Here is an 18,486-nt window from a genome sequence, read left to right on the forward strand (position 1 = left end):
CACACGCATCCGGCCAGCCACGCCTGGGTACTCGCTCCCTCGCACATCTCATTTCTCATCCCTGTGTGTGCGCTTCTGAGCCAGTGTGCCAGCACCGGAGGCTGCGTGAGTGGCTGCAACGCCCTTGGGAGGTGCACGTCCCTCCGTGGCACCGTTTATTCCAGCCCGTTTCACTCCTGAAAGCACAAAGTGTTTTCTGAAACGCCTCAGACTGCATCCAGCACCGTGATGGGTTGGCCTCGAGGAGGAGAAAACGTTGCAGGAAAAACCGGGTGTCTCTCAGGGCATGGAAGAAGAGAGTAGATGCTCTGTAAGTGTGGGTCCCTTAGGGTATATGGAAGCAAGAAATTAAAAGCTGGATGGCAGCAGTCATCAGAGCCAGATGTTTTGGGATCTGATGTGGGGTGGAGAGGAAAATTTGCTTGGGATGGACCTGGGGCAGTGCAGGTTCCCCCTGCACCAGCCAAGTCCACCAGCCTCAGCACAAGACAGCACCCCTGAGCTCCCAGGGTCTGTGGGCACCATCTGGCCATTGCTGGGTGGGTTATCCCATCCTGCAGGGTGGTTTTTCCCTTCCAAGCCATCCACATTTCTGGTTTGGCTGTTCCTGTCTCCCTGCTGCTCCAAGCTCTGGTGTGGGATGGTGTGGAAGCAACCGCTTGTGCTGGCAGGTTGCAGAGGGTCTGTGCCTGGGCTGGGCTTTGCAGAGCAGAGACCTCCGAGCCATGCGAATGAGCAGGGACCTCCATCCCATGACCGTACCCCTTCTGCATGGACAATCTGAAGCATTATTGTCTGCCCCATGTCACGCATGACCACACCAGCCTGTGGTCCTGAGCACCCTGCGGTCAGGATGCATCCTAAAGCAGCTGTGAGGTTCCTTCTTCTTGCCCAGCACGTTGGAATCACAATCAGATGCAGCTCTTGGGGTTTGGGTAGGACTTGCAGCAGCTCGAGGAAGCAGATGCCTCTCCTAGATGCCTCCAGCCTGTGCTCAAGCAATGGAGAAGCTGTACCGTGCCTTCCTCGATGCTGGGATGGCTGCTCACCACCCCGGGCAGGGTGGTGAGCAGCCATCCCTCCCCATCATCCCCAGGTCACCCCTTGGCACAGCTCTTGCTTCACCCTGCATTTCCCATCCCAAGGGTCCTCCATGGTTGCAACCATGTCCTCCGAGGGAGAGGTGAGGGTCCAGCTGGATGTGGGCATCACTGTGCCTGCTCCCCAGGAGGAGGGACCGTGCATCACCCACCATCCCCACCGCAGCATGGCCCGGCCCCTAGATCATTCCCGCCAGGTAGGGTGGGAGGAAGAGCCCCACGGTGCCCAGCAGGCAGACGATGATGAACATCCAGAGGAAGATGCGGTCAATCACCATGGCCACGTACTTCCAGTCCTCCTTCACCTGCCAAGCGGAGAGGGGCTGTGAGCGTGGGCAGATGATGCAGCCCGCTGTTTGGGAAGACCCCTTGGAGTTAGGAGACCACCTGGGGCTTCCTCTGCATCTACCTTTTGCCTCAGGGTGAGGAGATCCCCCGTGTCTCAGGAAATCCCTGGAGCAGCAGGGCTGGGGGATGGACCTCTCTGGGGAGGCTGCTTGGGGCAGAGCTAATCCCACCCAGGGTTTTCTGAAATCACCTGGCTAAAAGCAGGGGTGCAGCCTCTGAGCTGGGTCCCAGCAGGGCAGGCTGGGCCATTGCTGCTCTCCGAGGGCAAGACAGCACGGGCAGGAGAGGGACCTCCAATATCCCCACAGCCAGCAGGGACGGGAGCTGGAGGAACTCTCAGCCGACCCCATGGACTGGGCATCTCCCGGGAGATGGTCGTTGATCTTCTCCCTGGCTTTGGGTCCTCAGCAGCCAGGGAACCAACTGGGGGTGCCAGCATGGACAGCCCCAGGGAGGTAGAAGTGGGGCACCCCCTCCTCACCCCCCAGCCCTCAGGAGCACCCACTCACCGAGAAGTCAGCATCCTCGGCTCGCAGGTGGTCTGCGATGTACTGCACCCCTTGCAGGGCCTTCAGGATGCTGGGGGACAGCATCCGCTCCCGGTCTGAGCCCACCTCCTCCTCCTCTTTGGGGGGCACCCGGGGGGCTGAGACCCCCGACGTCTTCCCAGCTTGGCGCCCGCAGCCATAGCGGCACTGGGCACCCTGGCTGTGGGAGCCCGCCTGGGATATGCGTCTGGGGTACGTCTTCTCCTCCTCTTCCTCCTCCTCTTCTTCTTCCTCCTCCTCCTCCCACTTGTCATCCACATCGGTCTCCAGCCAGCACCGGGAGGTGCTGAGCCTCGTCCCCGGGAGATCGTACTGCCCCGCGGTCCCCTCGGGGGGAGGCAGCGCCGGGGGTCGCTTCATAAAGAGCCAGCGAGGGATGAAGTCCAGGAAGAAGCTACGCACCCAGTGGGGCATCGTGTGGGTGCTGGGGGAGCGGTGGTGGACGTTGAGGACGAACACGGTGATGATGATGGAGAGTGTGACGAAGATCATGGTGAAGAGGAGGTACTCGCCGATGAGAGGGATGACCAGCGACGTGGATGGGATGATTTCCGTGATGAGCAGCAGAAAGACAGTGAGGGAAAGCAGGACGGAGATGCAGAGGGTGATCTTCTCCCCACAGTCGGAGGGCAGGTAGAAGACCAGCACGGTCAGGCAGGAGATAAGCAGGCAGGGTATGATGAGATTGATGGTGTAGAAGAGCGGGAGGCGACGGATGATGAAGCAGAAGGTGATGTCGGGGTAGATCTCGGTGCAGCAGTCATACTTCTTGGAGTTATAGGTGCCGATGGCATTTATGATGGCCCACTCGCCACTCTCCCAGTAATCCTTAAGGTCCACGTGGTGCTCCATATTCTCCAGGTCGATCTTGGCCTTGTCGTAGGTCCAGGAGCCAAACTTCATCTTACAGTTCTGCTGGTCGAAGGGGAAGAAGGTGACATCGATGCTGCATGAGCTCTTGTAGATGGCAGGCGGCACCCACTTCACCTTCCCGTTGGAGAAGAGGTGGGCCTTCGTCATGTGGGTCACGGCGAACTCCCCGTCAGCGCTGCAGGGATGGAGAGATGTGAAGGTCAGAGGAGGATGAAGCATTTGTCAGCCGGGTTAGCTCAGTTGGTTAGAGCATGGTGCTAATAACGCCAAGTTCAAAGGTTCAGTCCCTGCTTACTGCAGGGGGGTTGGGCTCGATGATCTCTCAAGGTCCCTTCCAACCCAAAGCATTCTATGATTCTATGATTTCCCCCAAGAAATAGGGCTAGGAGCTCCCTCAGCTGTCAGGGCTGGTACGAGCCTTGATTTGAGGCTGTGGCCCCATCGTGCATCCCTGCACGGTGCTGGGTTCACCCTCCTGAGCATCACCCAGAGCATGGAGATGGGTGGGAGCATGAGCACTGGACATGGGGAGACAGATGCAGACTGATTTCCATCCTTACCACTGGTGTGGGATGAGGGGCAGGAGGCCCGCGGGGGCTGACAGCACCAGGGAGCTACTGGGATGGGAAGAGATGGGATGAACTCAGGGATGGGATGGGATGAGATTGGATAAGCTACAGGGATGGGATGGGATGGGATGGGATGGGATGGGATGGGATGGGATGGGATGGGATGGGATGGGATGGGATGGGATAGGAAGGGATGGGATGGGATGGGATGGGATGGGATGGGATGGGGAAGCCCCATCTCAGCAGCGTCACTCACTTGTTGTAGAGCACGATGTCAGGGATCCAGATCATCTCGGAAGGCACCCGGATGGAGGTGACGTTGTCAAACTCTGCCGGGTCCCAGCGCAGCTTGTAGTCGCTCCACTCCTGGAGAGAGACACGGAGGGAAGGGCATCAGGTGGCCCTGGGTCTGGTGAGGCCAAGCTGCCCAATGCCTCCTCCTCTTCCTCTTCCTCTGGCAGCATCCCCCAGAGGAACAGCACCATGGAGATGCCACCAAGCCCCCCAGGGCAGGGTGTCTCTGCCCCAAATGCTGTGCTCTCCTTGACATGCTCCTGCCCTTGCCCCAGAGAGGGAACAGGCTCCTACCTGCTTCAGCCAGACGTTTGTGGTCATCATCTGGTTCTTCTCATCCTGCGGTGGGAAAGAGGGAGAGGTGAGAGGAGACAGAGAGAGGGCTTGTCCCATCACTGCGTCATCCCCAAAATCATTGCTTTCACTTTCTGCCCTCCACCTCTGGGGTTCAGCTCCTGGAAGCAACTGCTACCAATCCAAGTCCAAGGAGAAACTATATTTCCCTGAGATGTCTGCTCACTAGATGGCAGCAAGAAATAGCATATTGCAGCGTACAGTTCTGAGCCGCTCGGACGGGAGGACAAATGTACAGTCCCATGGATAGGTGGATGGAAGGATGGATAGCTGGACAGACGGCTAGATGAATAGGTGGATAGATGGATAGGTTGATAGGTGGGCAGATAGGTAGGTAGATGGGTGGACAGATGTATAGGTAGATAGGTGGATGGGTGGATAGATGGGTGTGCATGGGAGGAATGAGTGAGGCATGGATGGACCGAAAAGCCCAGAGGTGCCCCTGGGGCAGGTAGATGGTGGATGAGGACATGGCAAGGATGGAGAACTCCAGTTTTCCTTGATGCTCTCCTGCTGTCAGGGGAAGGGAGGGTTTGGGATGGAGAAGAGGGGTGCAGCCCCCCCTGCTCATTGGACATCTGAGGAAGGCCAGGTGAGTGGTTTGTCACCTGCTGGAGATGGCCAGGGGGTTGCTGCTGCCCAAACCTGACCTCACACCAGTGTCCCCAGGCTCTGGTCTGGCAGACCAGTAGGACCAACTGGTGAAAAGTCGGACACCACGTGGGACTTGGGGTCCCCGCCAGCAGGCTACGCACCACGTCGATCAGCTGCGCAATGGAGAGCCCGAACCTCACGATGACCACGTCAGAGGTGTTGGGCACCGGCCGTGACCAGCGGTTGTAGCCGGTGAAGAGGTGCTTGAAAAGACGCTCCTCGGCACGGCTGCTGGGCTGCTCCTGCACGCAGGTGGCTGCGGGGAGACGGAGATGGGGATGGGGGAGAGCTCGCTGACCCCCCCTTCCACACCCCTGCACCCCACTGAAATGGGGTGCCCATTCTGGGCAAGCCCCCTCTCTGTTGCACCTAAACCCCACCCTGGGATGGGAAGAGGGGAATTAGCCCCCTCAAAGCTGCCCCGTGCTCCTCTCAGGGAGCGGAGAGCGGGGCAAGGTCAACCTTTCAATGCCGGCTGAGAAAATCCCACTCTTGGGTGGCTGAGGTCCCTCTCCCAGTCCCCTCCAGCTGCTCTTACTGGTGCTAACTGGTTCAGCTTTGTAAGGTGGAGGCTCACCCAGTCCTTGGGACCACTGCAGCCTGCCCACAGACCATCCCTTGGGCTGGAGACAGGGCTGGGAAGGAGCGCAACGCTCTTTGCTCTGCCTAGAAATTGTTGGCGTTGGTCTTCGGTGCCGTCAGCTTGCGGTGCATTGCTCAGCTGTCCTTGCTCGATGCAGAGCCCCATAAATTTCCACCAGCAAGTTGAGGGAGGCCGAGGGAGGGAGGGATGGAGGGAGGGAGGGCTTTTCACAGTGATATGCAACCAAAGAGACGTTGTATGGGCGGCTTTGCCCTGAAGAAGGATGGGTGCACGGCCCCATAGCATGTCCCGTGCCCCGTGAAAGCTCTCCCCGCTGGGCAGGCAAGCCCAGCAAGGGGCCCCAGTTGTTGTATTTTGGCCAGGGACAATGTGCTGAGCAGCTTTGAGGGTCTTAGAGGTGTTGGGGAGGGCTGGTCCCAAGTGAAGGGACAAGCAAGATGCCCAGCTCCTGGGAGGTCTTGCGTTAACGGCGGGGTAGAAGCAAAATCCCTTTTTTTGCCATTCCTCCAACATTTCTAGCTTGCATAGGATGGATCTGGGGTCCCAGAGGTGCATCCCCTGTGGGGGATGACCCACAGCAGACCACCCCCACCCAAGTGTCTGGGTGGTGTAGAGCTGCTCTGCAAAGACACGAACCCCATCCTAGCATGGCGTGTGGTGGACACCATGCCAGCATGGAGACTGGGGATGCTGAGAGACTGCAGTGGGGGTAAACTGGGAGAGAACTGGTTTTCCATCCACATGCACCACAACCCCCTCAGCTTCCCCTCCCCTCTCCCCAGATTTACTCCCCCCCCAGAGCCCCAGTGGGTGACACCCATGGGAAGGCAGGGCTCAAGTGCAGGAAATGCAGGTACCCCAGGGAAAGCCAGAGCCACCCTTACCCATCTGGAAGATGACAAAGAACCACGTGACGAGAGGGACAATGCCATGGGACAGCCGCCCCATCCTCCTTGCACTAGTGTCCCCCGTGGACCCCCTCCCTGGAGCAGTTTGCAAAGCCCCCCAGGAGGGACCAGGGGGAGCGATGAGCTGAGATGGTGGTGGGAGAGGAGGCTCAGCAGGGAAAGCCACCATAGGGGACCTCCGATGGGGTGTCCTGCGTGTCCCCACCGTTAGCGAGTGCTGGAGGAGGCATGGATGGAGCTGGACGTGGGCTGGGAGAGCCTCAGCAGGGACACAGCCGGGGCAGGGTGAGTGCGTGGTCTGGGATGCTCTGCTGAGCCGCCTGCCTCAAATTTCATTCCTGGAAAGACAGCAGAGAGCAGCACTGTCACCGCCTTGCCACCACGGCATGGGTCTGGCAGGTGACGGTCCCATTGCGGTCCCCTCAAAGCCACTCCCAGCCGCTCCCAGGGCTTGGAGCTGATCCTAGCTGCCACCACGGAAGAGTCAAGGGAAAATGTCCCCAAAGTGTCTGCTCCCTGTTTCACAAGTGCTCCTCAGGCAGGCGGGGCACGAATCTGGGCAGCATCGGTCACAGCCGGGCAACCAGACCCCATGAGTTAAAGCGATGGGGAGCCCAGGTCTGCCCCCAGGTGATTTAATAGCAGAGATGGAGCCTGGTGCTCTAAACCTGACCGGGGTGACCAGAAAATAACTGGTTTCAACCATCCTTCTGCCCTCCCCAACTCGAAGCTGCTTTATGCCCTGAGGACAAGGGAAGGGGAAGCATCTCAGCTGCTCCAAGAGACTGCGCTGCCCCAAACGGGCTCCTGGGGCTGGTTCCTCCAGGAGCGCTCACTTCTGAAAAGAGGGATCGTCCTTTCGCCACCCACCCTCATCCATCCATCTGCGCATCCATGCATCTGTTTGTTCATCCATCCATGCATGCATCCATCGATCCCTGCATCCCATCCATGCCTGCATCCATCCATGCATCCACCTACCAATGCATCCATCCATCCATCCATGGATGTGTTTGGTTCCCCTCCCCAGCAAAGCAAATCTCTGCAAGGGGAGAAGTCACTTGCTCTGCAGAGGCCCCAAAATCTCCTCCTGCTTACAAGGTGACTCCTCCACACTTGACCCGTGCCCCCACGCCTTCCCGCTCCGGGAAGAAATTGCTTTCATCCCCGAAGAGGAGGAGATTCCCAGCCCAGCACTGATGTTGCTAAACAAGAAGCTCCTTTGGCTTAAATTCCCCCCTGGCCCGGTAAAACCACGAAGGCCTCCTGAACTCATCATTACCTTCTGCGCAGTTTTCAACTGATTAATACATGGATGGCGGAGGGGGTGGGAAACGGGAAGAGAAACCCGGGGCCACTGCACTGAGCTGACGAGAAAATTATGGGTGTGCCTCTCCTGGCTAAGATATCTCAAGGTACCGGAGACTACGGGGTGTGCTGGGGGAGCTGCTCCGGCTCCGGACTTGGTTAGAGGGTCACTCAAGTGGGGATGTCATGGCTTCCCCAAAGCTCTGGTAGATATTGAAGAGGGGAAGGAGGTGCCCTGGGTGATGCAAAGCTGTGCTTGAAACTGCCTGTACGTGGCAAAGGGAGTTTGGGGGGGAACACGGGTGCACGCACGCACGCGGGGCACCCCAGGGTGCCGGGGCACCCCGCCAGCACCTGGCACCCGCATCCCCCTTCCCTCCCATCACCGCTTCGCCCACCTGGGTGCTCCTCCGGTGTGCTCCTCCGGCAGCACCGGGCAGCTCTGGCAGAGTCTGGCAGCGGGGCGGGCAGCCCTACCCTCCTGCCTGACCTTCACCTACAGCCCTGCCTCATCTCCCTGCATCCAAACCATGTCCCTGATGGATCTTCCCATCGCTCTGTGACACAAAGCGCTTGGTTTGAAGCTGCCCCGGGAGGCACCTACGTGCCTGCAAAACGCTGCTCTCTGGTACTTGCCAACCACTTTCCTGGAGGGATGCAGAAACCTGCCCCGTGCGGATGCTAAAGGCTGGACCGGAGGATGCCCGCGACCGCGGCAAGCCCGGCAAAGCTCTTGGCATCCCAACACGCAGTCAGGGAGGCAGCGAGAATAACCAACTTATTTATTGGATTTTAAAGGCAGGGGGTTTGGGGGTTTTAGATGGGAACTTCAGGCAGAGCTGGGAAACTTTCCCCGCCGCTGCCTCCCCATCACTCCCTGACCGTCCTCGGCACTCTGCAAACAGCTTTAATCATGGATATTTGCAGGGAAAGCGAGCTTCTCTCCTTCCCACCCAGCCTGGACCCAACGAACCCCCTTACCTGCTGCGGGGAGAGCCAAGGAGGGGTCCCCCAAGCCCCCCAGTCCCTCTGCCGTGCCGGGGTTGGGATGCTGTGCCGCGGAGGGCTCCGATGAGGACTGGGCTCCGGCGAAGGATGTCTCTGCTCTTACTCGAAGCGGTGGCAGTGACGACAGGGGCTGGGGGAGGAGGGAGAGCCATGCCCAGGCAGGGAAGGAGGGGAGGCTGAGAGGACGAGGGGGAGGAAGGCTGGAGGGGCACCAGCTCCCCTGGCCCTCCTCACCCCCCATGCATGGGCAAAGCTTCCCCAGGGATGGGAAGGGCTGGATTCGCCAGGGTTTTCTCAGTCTTTTCCAAGGCACCGCTCGGCCCCGGGGAGAGGGAAGGGGATGTTGGGCTTTACGTGTGAGGATGGGGAGGGAGAGGGAAGGAGAACAGGAGTCAAAGTGCTGTGGAGCAGCGGGGCTGGAGCACAGGACGGGGTGTTGCAGGGCAGGTTGCTTGGAGGGTTGCAGGGGGCATCACGGGGCATTGCAGGGGCATTGCAGGGCATTGCATGGGGCACCACACAGGGTATTGCACGGGACACTGCACGGGGCATTGCAGGGCATTGCAGGGCATTGCAGGGCGTTGCAGGGCATTGCACGGGGCATTGCACAGGGCATTGCAGGGGGCATTGCACAGGGCATTGCAGGGGGCATTGCAGGGGGCATTGCAGGGGGCATTGCACAGGGCATTGCAGGGCATCACAGGGCATTGCAGGGCATTGCACAGGGCTTTGTGAAGGGCACTGCAGGGGACATTGCAAAGGGCATTGCAAGCAGCATTGCAGGGCATTGCATGGGCATTGAACAGGGCATTGCAGGGCGTTGCACGGGGCATTGCAGGGCATTGCAAGGGGCATTGCAGGGCGTTGCACGGGGCATTGCACAGGGCATTGCAGGGCATTGCGCAGGGCATTGCAAAGGGCATTGCAGGGCATTGCAGGGGGCATTGCAGGGGGCATTGCACGGGGCATTGCACAGGGCATTGCACAGGGCATTGCAGGCCATTGCAGGGGGCATTGCACCGAGCACTGCAGGGCATTGCAGGGCATTGCATGGGGCATTGCACAGGGCTTTGCATGGGGCATTGCAGGGCATTGCAGGGGGGCATCGCATGGGGTATTGCATAGGGCATTGCAAAGGGCATTGCATGGAGCATTGCAGGGCATTGTACGGGGCACTGCATGGGGCACTGCAAAGGGCCAGGTTTCTTGCACCGGCGTGGGGGGCCAGCCCTCCCAGGGCTAGCGTTTCCCCAATTGCTCCACAGCCCCGGGTCGGGGGGTTGGTGCCAACCTGCCCATGGGCAGGGCAGCTCCAGGGAGCGTCCATGTCCCTGCTCTGGGGAAAATGGGGTGCAAGGTCTTGAGCTGGCCCCACGCAGCGCCCGCCTCAGCCCACGCTTGCCCCCGTAAAACATCACCAAGGGGACGGGGGCAAAATTGGGAAAGCAAAATCAGGGCAACATCCAGCGTCTCCCCCACCACTGCAGACCCCTTCCCCTCCTGTCTCAGGTGTCCCCACCCAAGGGGATGGGGACAGGGATGGGGACAGGGCTACTTTGGGCAGGAGAGGTGGTTTTCCAGCCCCAGGAGGATGGGAAACCCAGAGTTCCCCCCTGCTTCCCAAGCTCCAGGGGTGATGACCCAGCTCTCTCCCCAGACCAGCCTCTCTCCTTCCTTCCTGCTAGGAAATTTAATGCACAACCTTCCTGCAAATGAAGCCCAGGGCTGCAATTTCCAGCCCTGGGGGACCTGCCCAACGATTTGCTTCCTTTCCCCTGGGAAATAAATGAGGAGGCAGAGCCGGGCACGGAGGGCACCTGAATTTGCTGCTCCCCCAGCTCAGCTGCGGGACCCCCATCCTGCCCGCATCCCTGCGGCTGTCCCCACCATCCTTGGGATGCTGAACACCAGAAATCCATGGGGAAGAGGACCCAGAGCAGCCGATGCCAAAGCCAGACAGACACTGGGCTGTCCCCTGTCGGGATCCGGGGCCAGGAACATCTTCTCACGGATGCAAACATCACGCTGGGGTGATCCAGCTGTCTCATCGAAGTCACCATTGCATCGAACCACTTTTTTTTGTTTTGTTTTTTTTAAAGCCTGGCAAACCTCCTCCGCCCCGGGGAAGCACGCTGTGCCATGCAAAGCCCCGTCCCCGTGCCACGGTGCGGAGCCCTCGGCCCATGGCCACGTCCCAGCCCCGGAGGAAGGGTGCTGGTATCGGATGGATCCCTGAAACCGGGGCGATGGGGAGGGGGGAAGGTAGAAGAATGGATGCCAGAGGGATGGGGAGCAGCTGGAAATTGCAAGGACTGTCCCAGGAGATCGATCAGGGCCCACCAAAGGAAGGGAATTAGGAAGAAGGATGAGTCGGGTAGGACGGTAGCAAATTAATCAGGAAAAAAAAAGCCAACCAACATTGATTTTTCTGGGGAGGAAAAAACGGAGCTGACTGCTGGGATGGTGGATTGAAGGCTGTTGCGGGGGGGGTGGTGGGAAGTATTTGGGATGTTGGGGGCCCCGTCTCCTTCGCTGGGGTCCTGCTGGGGGTGTACTATCTTGGAGGTGGAGGGGTGGTTAAGGCTGCAGCCAGCCTCATCCGGCCTCTTTTCCCCTTAGACAGCAGAGGCTGGAGAGAAAACAGACGCGGAGATAACGCTGACGCCTGGCAGAGCGCAATGCATCTTTATTTCGCTGCCTGCAGCTCCTGCAGAAGTGCCACTGCCGCTGCCCCGGGGGGTTATTTCTGCCTCTTGCCTATCTTTAGGGTGCACCATGGGGTTAGCGGGGTGCCCCCAGCCCGGCGTGCCTGGGTGGCCCTGCCCATTCCCTCCAGCCTCCCCGGGAGAACCTCCAGGCTTACAAACACACAAGGATTTTCTGCCTCCAGCTGTTTTCCTGCTGCCTGAACCTCAGCGGGTTGGGGAGCTCTCCAGTTGCCAACTTCCATTTATTGCCGGGCGGTTCATCGCCGGCAGCCCCATCCCCTCCGCCCTGCCCACCCAGAGGGGCCAAAATCCAGACCCAGCCTCCGCTGTTCCCACCCCAGGGACAAAAAAAGGCTCTTCCAAGCCTGGACAAGGCGCTCCCGAGGGCAAAAGATTAACCGGGTGATGCTGCTGGACCACTGGCAAGATGCAACGGAGCCCCAGAAGAGCTGGGGTTAATTTTTAAGACCCTCTGGGGACCCCCAAAAGCTCGGTTCAGGCAAAGCTCCGGGTGCGACGGCTTAGTTGTTGGCACGCTGGGCTGGCTGGGAAAAAAAGGGAGCCTGTGTGGATAAATCTCTTCCAGGGAGGACCGAAGGGGTGCAGAGGTCTGCTGGGGATGGGAGGAGGAGCTTTTCCCCTGGGCACGGGGCCGGGCACGTGCGGCGGCACTGGGCTCTGCTAGACAGGGGCAGAGCTCCCACGGGATAAATGCATCGAAGACTTTGGGTTGTGGGCATCGCGTGTGTGACGGCATCACGTGTGTGACGGCATCGTGTGTGCGGCGGCATCGCGTGTGTGATGGCATCGCATGTGTGACAGCGTCGTGTGTGATGGCATCGTGTGTGCAGCAGCATCACTTGCGCGACAGCATTGCGTGTGTGATGGCATCGCGTGTGTGATGGCATCACGTGTGTGATGGCATCGTGTGTGCGGCGGCACCGCATGTGTGGCGGCATCGCATGTGTGACAGCATCGCGTGTGTGATGGCATCGCACGTGTGACAGCGTCGTGTGTGTGACAGCGTCGTGTGTGTGATGGCATCGCACGTGTGACGGCATTGCATGTGTGATGGCATCGCACATGTGACAGCATCGTGTGTGTGATGGCATCGTGTGTGCAGCGGCATCACTTGCACGACAGCATCGCACGTGTGACAGCATTGCGTGTGTGATGGCATCGTGTGTGCGGCGGCATCGCGTGCGTGACGGCATCGCACGTGTGACAGCATTGCGTGTGTGATGGCATTGTGTGTGACGGCATCGCACGTGTCACAGCATTGCACATGTGATGGCATCGCACGTGTGACGGCATCACACGTGTGACAGCATCACACGTGTCACAGCATCACACGTGTGACAGCATCGCACATGCGACGGCATCGCATGTGTGACGGCATCGCATGTGTCACAGCATCGCATGTGTGACAGCATTGCGTGTGTGCTGGCATCACACGTGTGACGGCATCACATGTGTGATGGCATCGCACATGTGACAGCATTGCGTGTGTGATGGCATCGTGTGTGTGACAGCATCGCACATGTCACAGCATCGCACATGTGATGGCATCGCACGTGTGACGGCATCACACGTGTGGCGGCTTTGCACGTGCGACGGCATCGCACGTGTCACAGCATCACACGTGTGACGGCATCATACGTGTGACAGCATCACACGTGTCACAGCATCACACGTGTGACAGCATCGCACGTGCGACGGCATCGCACGTGTCAGCATCGCACGTGTGACGGCATCGCATGTGTCGCACGTGTCACAGCATCACACGTGTGATGGCATCGCGTGTGTGATGGCATCGTGTGCGTGATGGCATTGCGTGTGCGACGGCATCGCACGTGTGATGGCATCGTGTGTGTGACAGCCTCGCATGTGTGATGGCATCGCACGTGTCACAGCATCACACGTGTGACGGCATCGCACGTGTGACGGCATCGCACGTGTGATGGCATCACACGTGTGATGGCATCGCACGTGTGACGGCATTGTGTAGCAGGCAGCAACCTCCCGTCCCCTCCCGGCGCTGCCGGCTCCAGCACCCAGAGCACTCTGCGAACGCCCCGTGCAAAGTCTCAGCTCCCGGCAGCCGGGACACCCCAAAAGCGACGGAGACGAGCCGGGCTGGGGTGCTACCAGCAAGCAAGGCCATAGGCGGGGTGACGGTGGAGCCCGTCCCCGCTGTCCTAGGGCTCGGCGGCGGCGGCGGCGTGGGCGGCCGAGCTCTGCAGGCGCCGGCTCAGCTCGGCGTGGAGGCGGTGGGACGCGGCGTCCAGGGCCTGGGCCAGGCGGCCGGTGAGCCGTAGCATGTGGGCTACCACGCGGACACCCTTCCGCAGCCTGGGGGGGGGGAAAGGGTGGGCTCAGCGTCCCCTGTGTCCCCACCAGCCTCCCCACAGCGGGGCGTGGAAGGTGATGCTGCAGCCCTGGGGGTGTCGGAGGGGGTCCCCAACCTGGGAGAGGAGGTGCCCCAGCTCTTCCAACCTGGCGAACGCTGCTCCAGCACAGAATCATCAAATCGTTGAGGTTGGAAAAGACCTTGAAGATCATCCAGTCCAACCATTGACCTAACACTACCAAGTCCACCACTAAACCAATTAAGGGCAGAGGAAGAATTAATTTCATGTTTCCTGGCTTGGTGGCTGGACTATTTTTTAATGAAAGTCAAACCAGGAATCACTAAGGTTGGAAAGGTCCTCCAAGATCATCAGTCCAACCATCAACCCAACACCCCCATGCCCACCAAACCATGTCCCCAAGTGCCACCTCTGCCCGTTTTTTGAACACCATCATCATGCTGTGGCTGGGTCACTGGTTTAGGAGTGACAACCCCCGTCCCCGACATCCCACGCCCCACCCTGCCCTTGGAGGACCCCTCACCAGCCCCACCGCGGTGGGTTTAGGGCAGGGACACACGCATGGATGGATGTTCATGGCAGCGGTTTGCTGAGCCTCCAAACCCCACATGTCACCTGAGAGCCACCATGAAGGCTGTGGGACCCTTGGGGACACCCAGACCCCCCCCCAGCTGCCTGCAGCCTGGGGCTGGCTCCCACCCGTGGAGTTTGGGACATCAGCTCCATGGAGCATCTCCCCTGGTCCACCCCCTTCCCACGGCACTTACTTCTCCTTCTTCTCAGCCATCCGTGGGTGATCAGCCTCGGCCACGTGAGCCTCCAGCTCCCTGCGGACATTGTCCAGGCTCTCCTGAAATTCCAGGTTGGCCCCGTGGATGGCGGGCAGCGCCTCGGTGATGATGTCCTGGTAGCGGGTCTGGTTGTCCTCCAGCGCGGCCGCCGTCTCCACGTCCTTCAGGCTGGCCTTGGTATCCTGCAAGAGGGTCTTGAGATGATCCAGCTCACGGCGAGAGGCGGAGGGGGGTGGCCCACGGGGGCTGCACGGGCTGGGGGTGTGGAAGGTGATGCCGCAGCGCTGGGGGTCCCGGAGGGGTTCCCCATCCTGGGCGAGGTGGTACCCCAACTCCTCCGTCCTGACGTGGGGTGTCACGTCCTCGTTTGGTCCCCCCTGGGTGGTGGTGGGGGGAACGAGGGCGCAGAGCCCCAAAAGCAGGCACCAGCCGGGGCCCCCCGGGACCATGGTGTCCTGCAGGAGCAAACAGAAACCCTCTGAGACGTTTTTGGGACCCTCCCCAGGGACCCCCCCCAATTCACACCAGCAAAATCCCCCAAGCAACCTTATTTTTCCATGGATATGCGTCGCTGGCTGCCGGGATTTGGGGGTGCCGTACCCCACTCTCCCCACGCTATGGAGGACCACCCCCCTGGGGTGGGGGGGGGACCCTTTCTGCACCCCCTGCTCCAGCGCAGCACATGGAGCATAGCAATGGGGAAACTGAGGCACGGCGGGGGTACGCCAAAGGTTGGGGTGAGGCTGATCCTGCCGGGGGGGCAGCTCGTCCCCCCAAAACCCCCCTCGGGAGTCATGGAAAAGCAGGAGGCCGCAGTGTGGGGGGGGGGGCAGACAATGCGGCTCTTTCAAAAACCACCGCCGGAAAGCCTCGGCGCCGGAGCCAGGGGAGCGGGTGCCAAAGGCTGTCGGCGCGGCAGGCGCGGGGATTTGGGGGCTTGGGGGGGGGTCCCAAGCGACACCCCCCACCCTCCCAGCCACCCCCGAGCCTCTCTGCAGAGGGAAGGGGGCTCCCATGGGCACCCAGGCTCCTCGCTGGCACCCTGGGGTGCAATGAGCGTCCCAGGTCTCAGGCCAGCACCTGGCAGGGGTGGGAGGGGTTCGCTTTGGAGCGAAGGGTCCCAAAAGAGGGGAGCTTGCGGGGGGGGGGGGGGGGGGACAAGCAGCCGGGGCACCCCCCGGCGGAGACCACCGCGGCACCGTGGCCCAGCCCTGCCACGAGTTGGCTGGGTCTCAGCGGAGCGGCCGTGTTGGCATTTCGCTGGCACTGAGGCTGGGTTGTTCCTCCCGGCTCTTCCCACCGGAATAGCAACAGGCCAGCAAAATTCTTCTTTTTCCCCTCTTCCCCCCCCCGCTTCTGTTTCCCCCCAGAGTGTTCCCACCTTTTTGCCAGGGAGAAGCCGGGCTTGGCGTCACGGCAGCTGGGATTTGGGGGGGGTTCGGATCCGCAACCGGCCCCGGTTTTTGGGGTGAGCGGAGGGGCTGTGCCGGAGCTGTCCCCGCCGTGATGGGAGGAGGAAAAAATCTTTGCCCGCCGGAGATCTGAGCCATGGCAGGAGGCAGGGAAGGGGGTTTCATCCACCCCCCCCCAGGCACTGGACCACCCCGGGAGGATGCTGGGGGGTCCCAACAGGGGTCCCAGGGAAAGTGGGAAGTTGGGGACGAGGGATGGGGGACCCCGAACCCCCATAGCGGGATGCTGCCGATAAATGCGTGGCTTGGCTGGGTTTGAGCCCCCCCTAAAATCACTCTGCCCCCTTCCTGATAGCCATCCCAGCACGGAACAGCCCCCCCCCCCAGCTCTGCTGCACTGTGCAGGGGTGCAGTTACCCCCCAAATCCCACCACCACCCCCCGAAGCTGGGGCTGAGCCAACACCCACCGCTTCTTTTGCAGGTGGGGAAACTGAGGCAGGGGGCTGGGGGTGCCTGCGAAACCGCTGCCGATCCCTCCCGGTCCCCCTGCGACCCACTCACCGCTCGGCGACGAGGCCGTCCCGCCACGGCACTGCCGGCGGCTCGCCACGGAGGGGCCGGCCCACGCACACGTGTGGCCATGGTCACGCGTGGCCACGCCGTGCCTGGCTCGGAGCAGGCGGTGCTGCCAGGGCTGGTTTGGGGTGCGCTGGGGGCGGCACGTCCCTCCCCGGGCCTGCCTCTCCGCGGGGGGGGGGTTCAGCATTGCTGAAATTGCTGGGCACCATGCACGCGTGTGCACGTATGTGCTTGGCATGCAGGCATGCGCTGAGCATGCATGTATGTGCTTGGCATGCAGGCATGCGCTGAGCGTGCACGTACATAGTCGGTGCCCACACAGAGTGCCCACCCGTGCTCAGCACTTGCAGACACGTGCTCAGCGTGCACGCACATGCCTGGCAGCGCACACGCGTGCTTGGCAGCGCACACGCAGCCTCAGCGTGCACACGTGTGCTCAGAGATGCACATGATGAACGGTGCACACACGCTGGATGGTGCACACACAGCAACGTGCCTGGTGGTGTGCACGCATGCTCAGCATGCACATGTGTGTTTCGCGCGTGCACACCTGCATGTGTGCGCATGTACGGGCACGCGCGCATGTGCGCGCGTGCCTCCATGTCTGTATGTGAGCATACGTGCCTGCACGTGTTGTATTCATGCGCGTACATTTTTGGGGCTGTGCATGTGTACATCTGTGCATGCATGCGCGTAGCCGTGCACATGTGCATGTGTGTATATAAGTGCATAGGTGTGCACAGGTGTTCCTGCACGCATGCAGGCATGTGCATCTGTGTGCATGTGAGTGGGCACGCCTGCAGCGCGTGCCCAGTCCTGCCTGTGCACCCCTGCCCCTTCCCGCGTTCAGCCCTCGGAGTTGGGTGCAGGCAGGTTGGGGTCAGCGGGTGCTGCCTGCACCCAGGGGTGCTGCGGGAGCTGAGGGGGGGTCCCGGGCTCCCCGTTCATGGGAGAAAACGCGATTAGGGGCAAAACCCCCGGGAGCAGCGGCAGGGAGTGGGTGGGGAGCCGGGCACCCACGGGCACCCACGGGCACCCACAGCAGCGGGGGGGCTGCCATGCCCAGACGCGGGGACCGAGGTTCCCACAGCCCCACGGGCCCGCGAGGGTGCTGGCGGCACGGAGGGGGGGTGTCCCCGGAAAGGGGGGTGCCCCGCGGAGGGTCCCAGGCGTGCGGGAGGGGACCCTCCCCCGTGACGGGCGCCGAACGGCGGCGCTAGGACCCAGCGCGGCGCCCAGGCAGGGGGCGGGGCGAGACGGCGGGGGCGGGGCTGGGGCCCCAGCGCTGGCGGGGGCGGGGCTCAGCGCTGGCGGGGGCGGGGCCCCAGCGCTGGCGGGGGCGGGGCCTCGGCGCTGGCGGCGGCGGGGCCGCGGGTTCGAGCCCGGGTGCTGGCGGCGGCGGGGCGGCCATGGCGCGGCGGGCCGTGTTGTTCGACCTTGGCGGTGTGCTCTTCGGGCCCGGCCTCCAGCACTTCCTGGGCTCCTGCGAGCGGGACTGCGCTCTGCCCAGGTACGGCCCGGCCCGGCCCACCCCGGCCCGGCCCGGCGGCATTCGACCGCCCGCGCCTCGGCGAGTCGCCGTTCGGCCGGAGACACGTAGAGACGAGGCGATAATACTGTGTGTGCGGCCGCCGCCCGCGCCGGGTGTGCGTGACCGGGGGCCCCGTAGCAGGAGGACGGGGCTGGGTGTGGGGTGCAGGCTGGGGACCCCCTCTCCTGGGCGTGGGGTGCAAATTGAGGTCCCTGTGTATATATGGGGTGCAGGCTGGCCACCTCCTGCCTCGTTATGGGGTGCAGACTTGGGGGGGCGGGGGTGTCCTGTGTGTATGTGGGGTGCAGACTTTGGGAGGGGGGGGTATCCTGTCCTGGATGTGGGGTGCAAATCAGCGGTTAAAACTATTCCCCAAAGAGGCAGGATTGTGATAGTGGTAAGCAGAAGCGGTAAGAAGAGCAGCTAATAATTAATCAAGGAGGATAATTAATTTAAACCCATCCCTGCCCCAGGGCTGAGACCCGACACAACTCAGCGCACGAGTTGGAGCTGACGAAACCCAAAGT

The 18,486-nt window shown here is 61.4% G+C and overlaps 1 protein-coding gene across 1 annotated transcript; it reads right to left on the reverse strand.

Moving 5' to 3' along the window:
* Window positions 1–1,279: 1,279 nt before the first annotated feature.
* CHRNA2 (cholinergic receptor nicotinic alpha 2 subunit) lies at window positions 1,280–6,292 on the reverse strand. The gene is made up of 6 exons (XM_009477816.2): window positions 6,229–6,292; window positions 4,842–4,996; window positions 4,027–4,071; window positions 3,695–3,804; window positions 1,958–3,044; window positions 1,280–1,405 (listed from the first exon to the last, which is right to left on the reverse strand). The coding sequence occupies exons 1-6, from the start codon at window positions 6,290–6,292 to the stop codon at window positions 1,280–1,282; spliced, it is 1,587 nt and encodes a 528-aa protein (XP_009476091.2).
* Window positions 6,293–18,486: the final 12,194 nt, after the last annotated feature.

The sequence above is a fragment of the Pelecanus crispus genome, chromosome 3 (genome assembly GCF_030463565.1).
Source record: "Pelecanus crispus isolate bPelCri1 chromosome 3, bPelCri1.pri, whole genome shotgun sequence".
Lineage (NCBI taxonomy): Eukaryota > Metazoa > Chordata > Aves > Pelecaniformes > Pelecanidae > Pelecanus > Pelecanus crispus.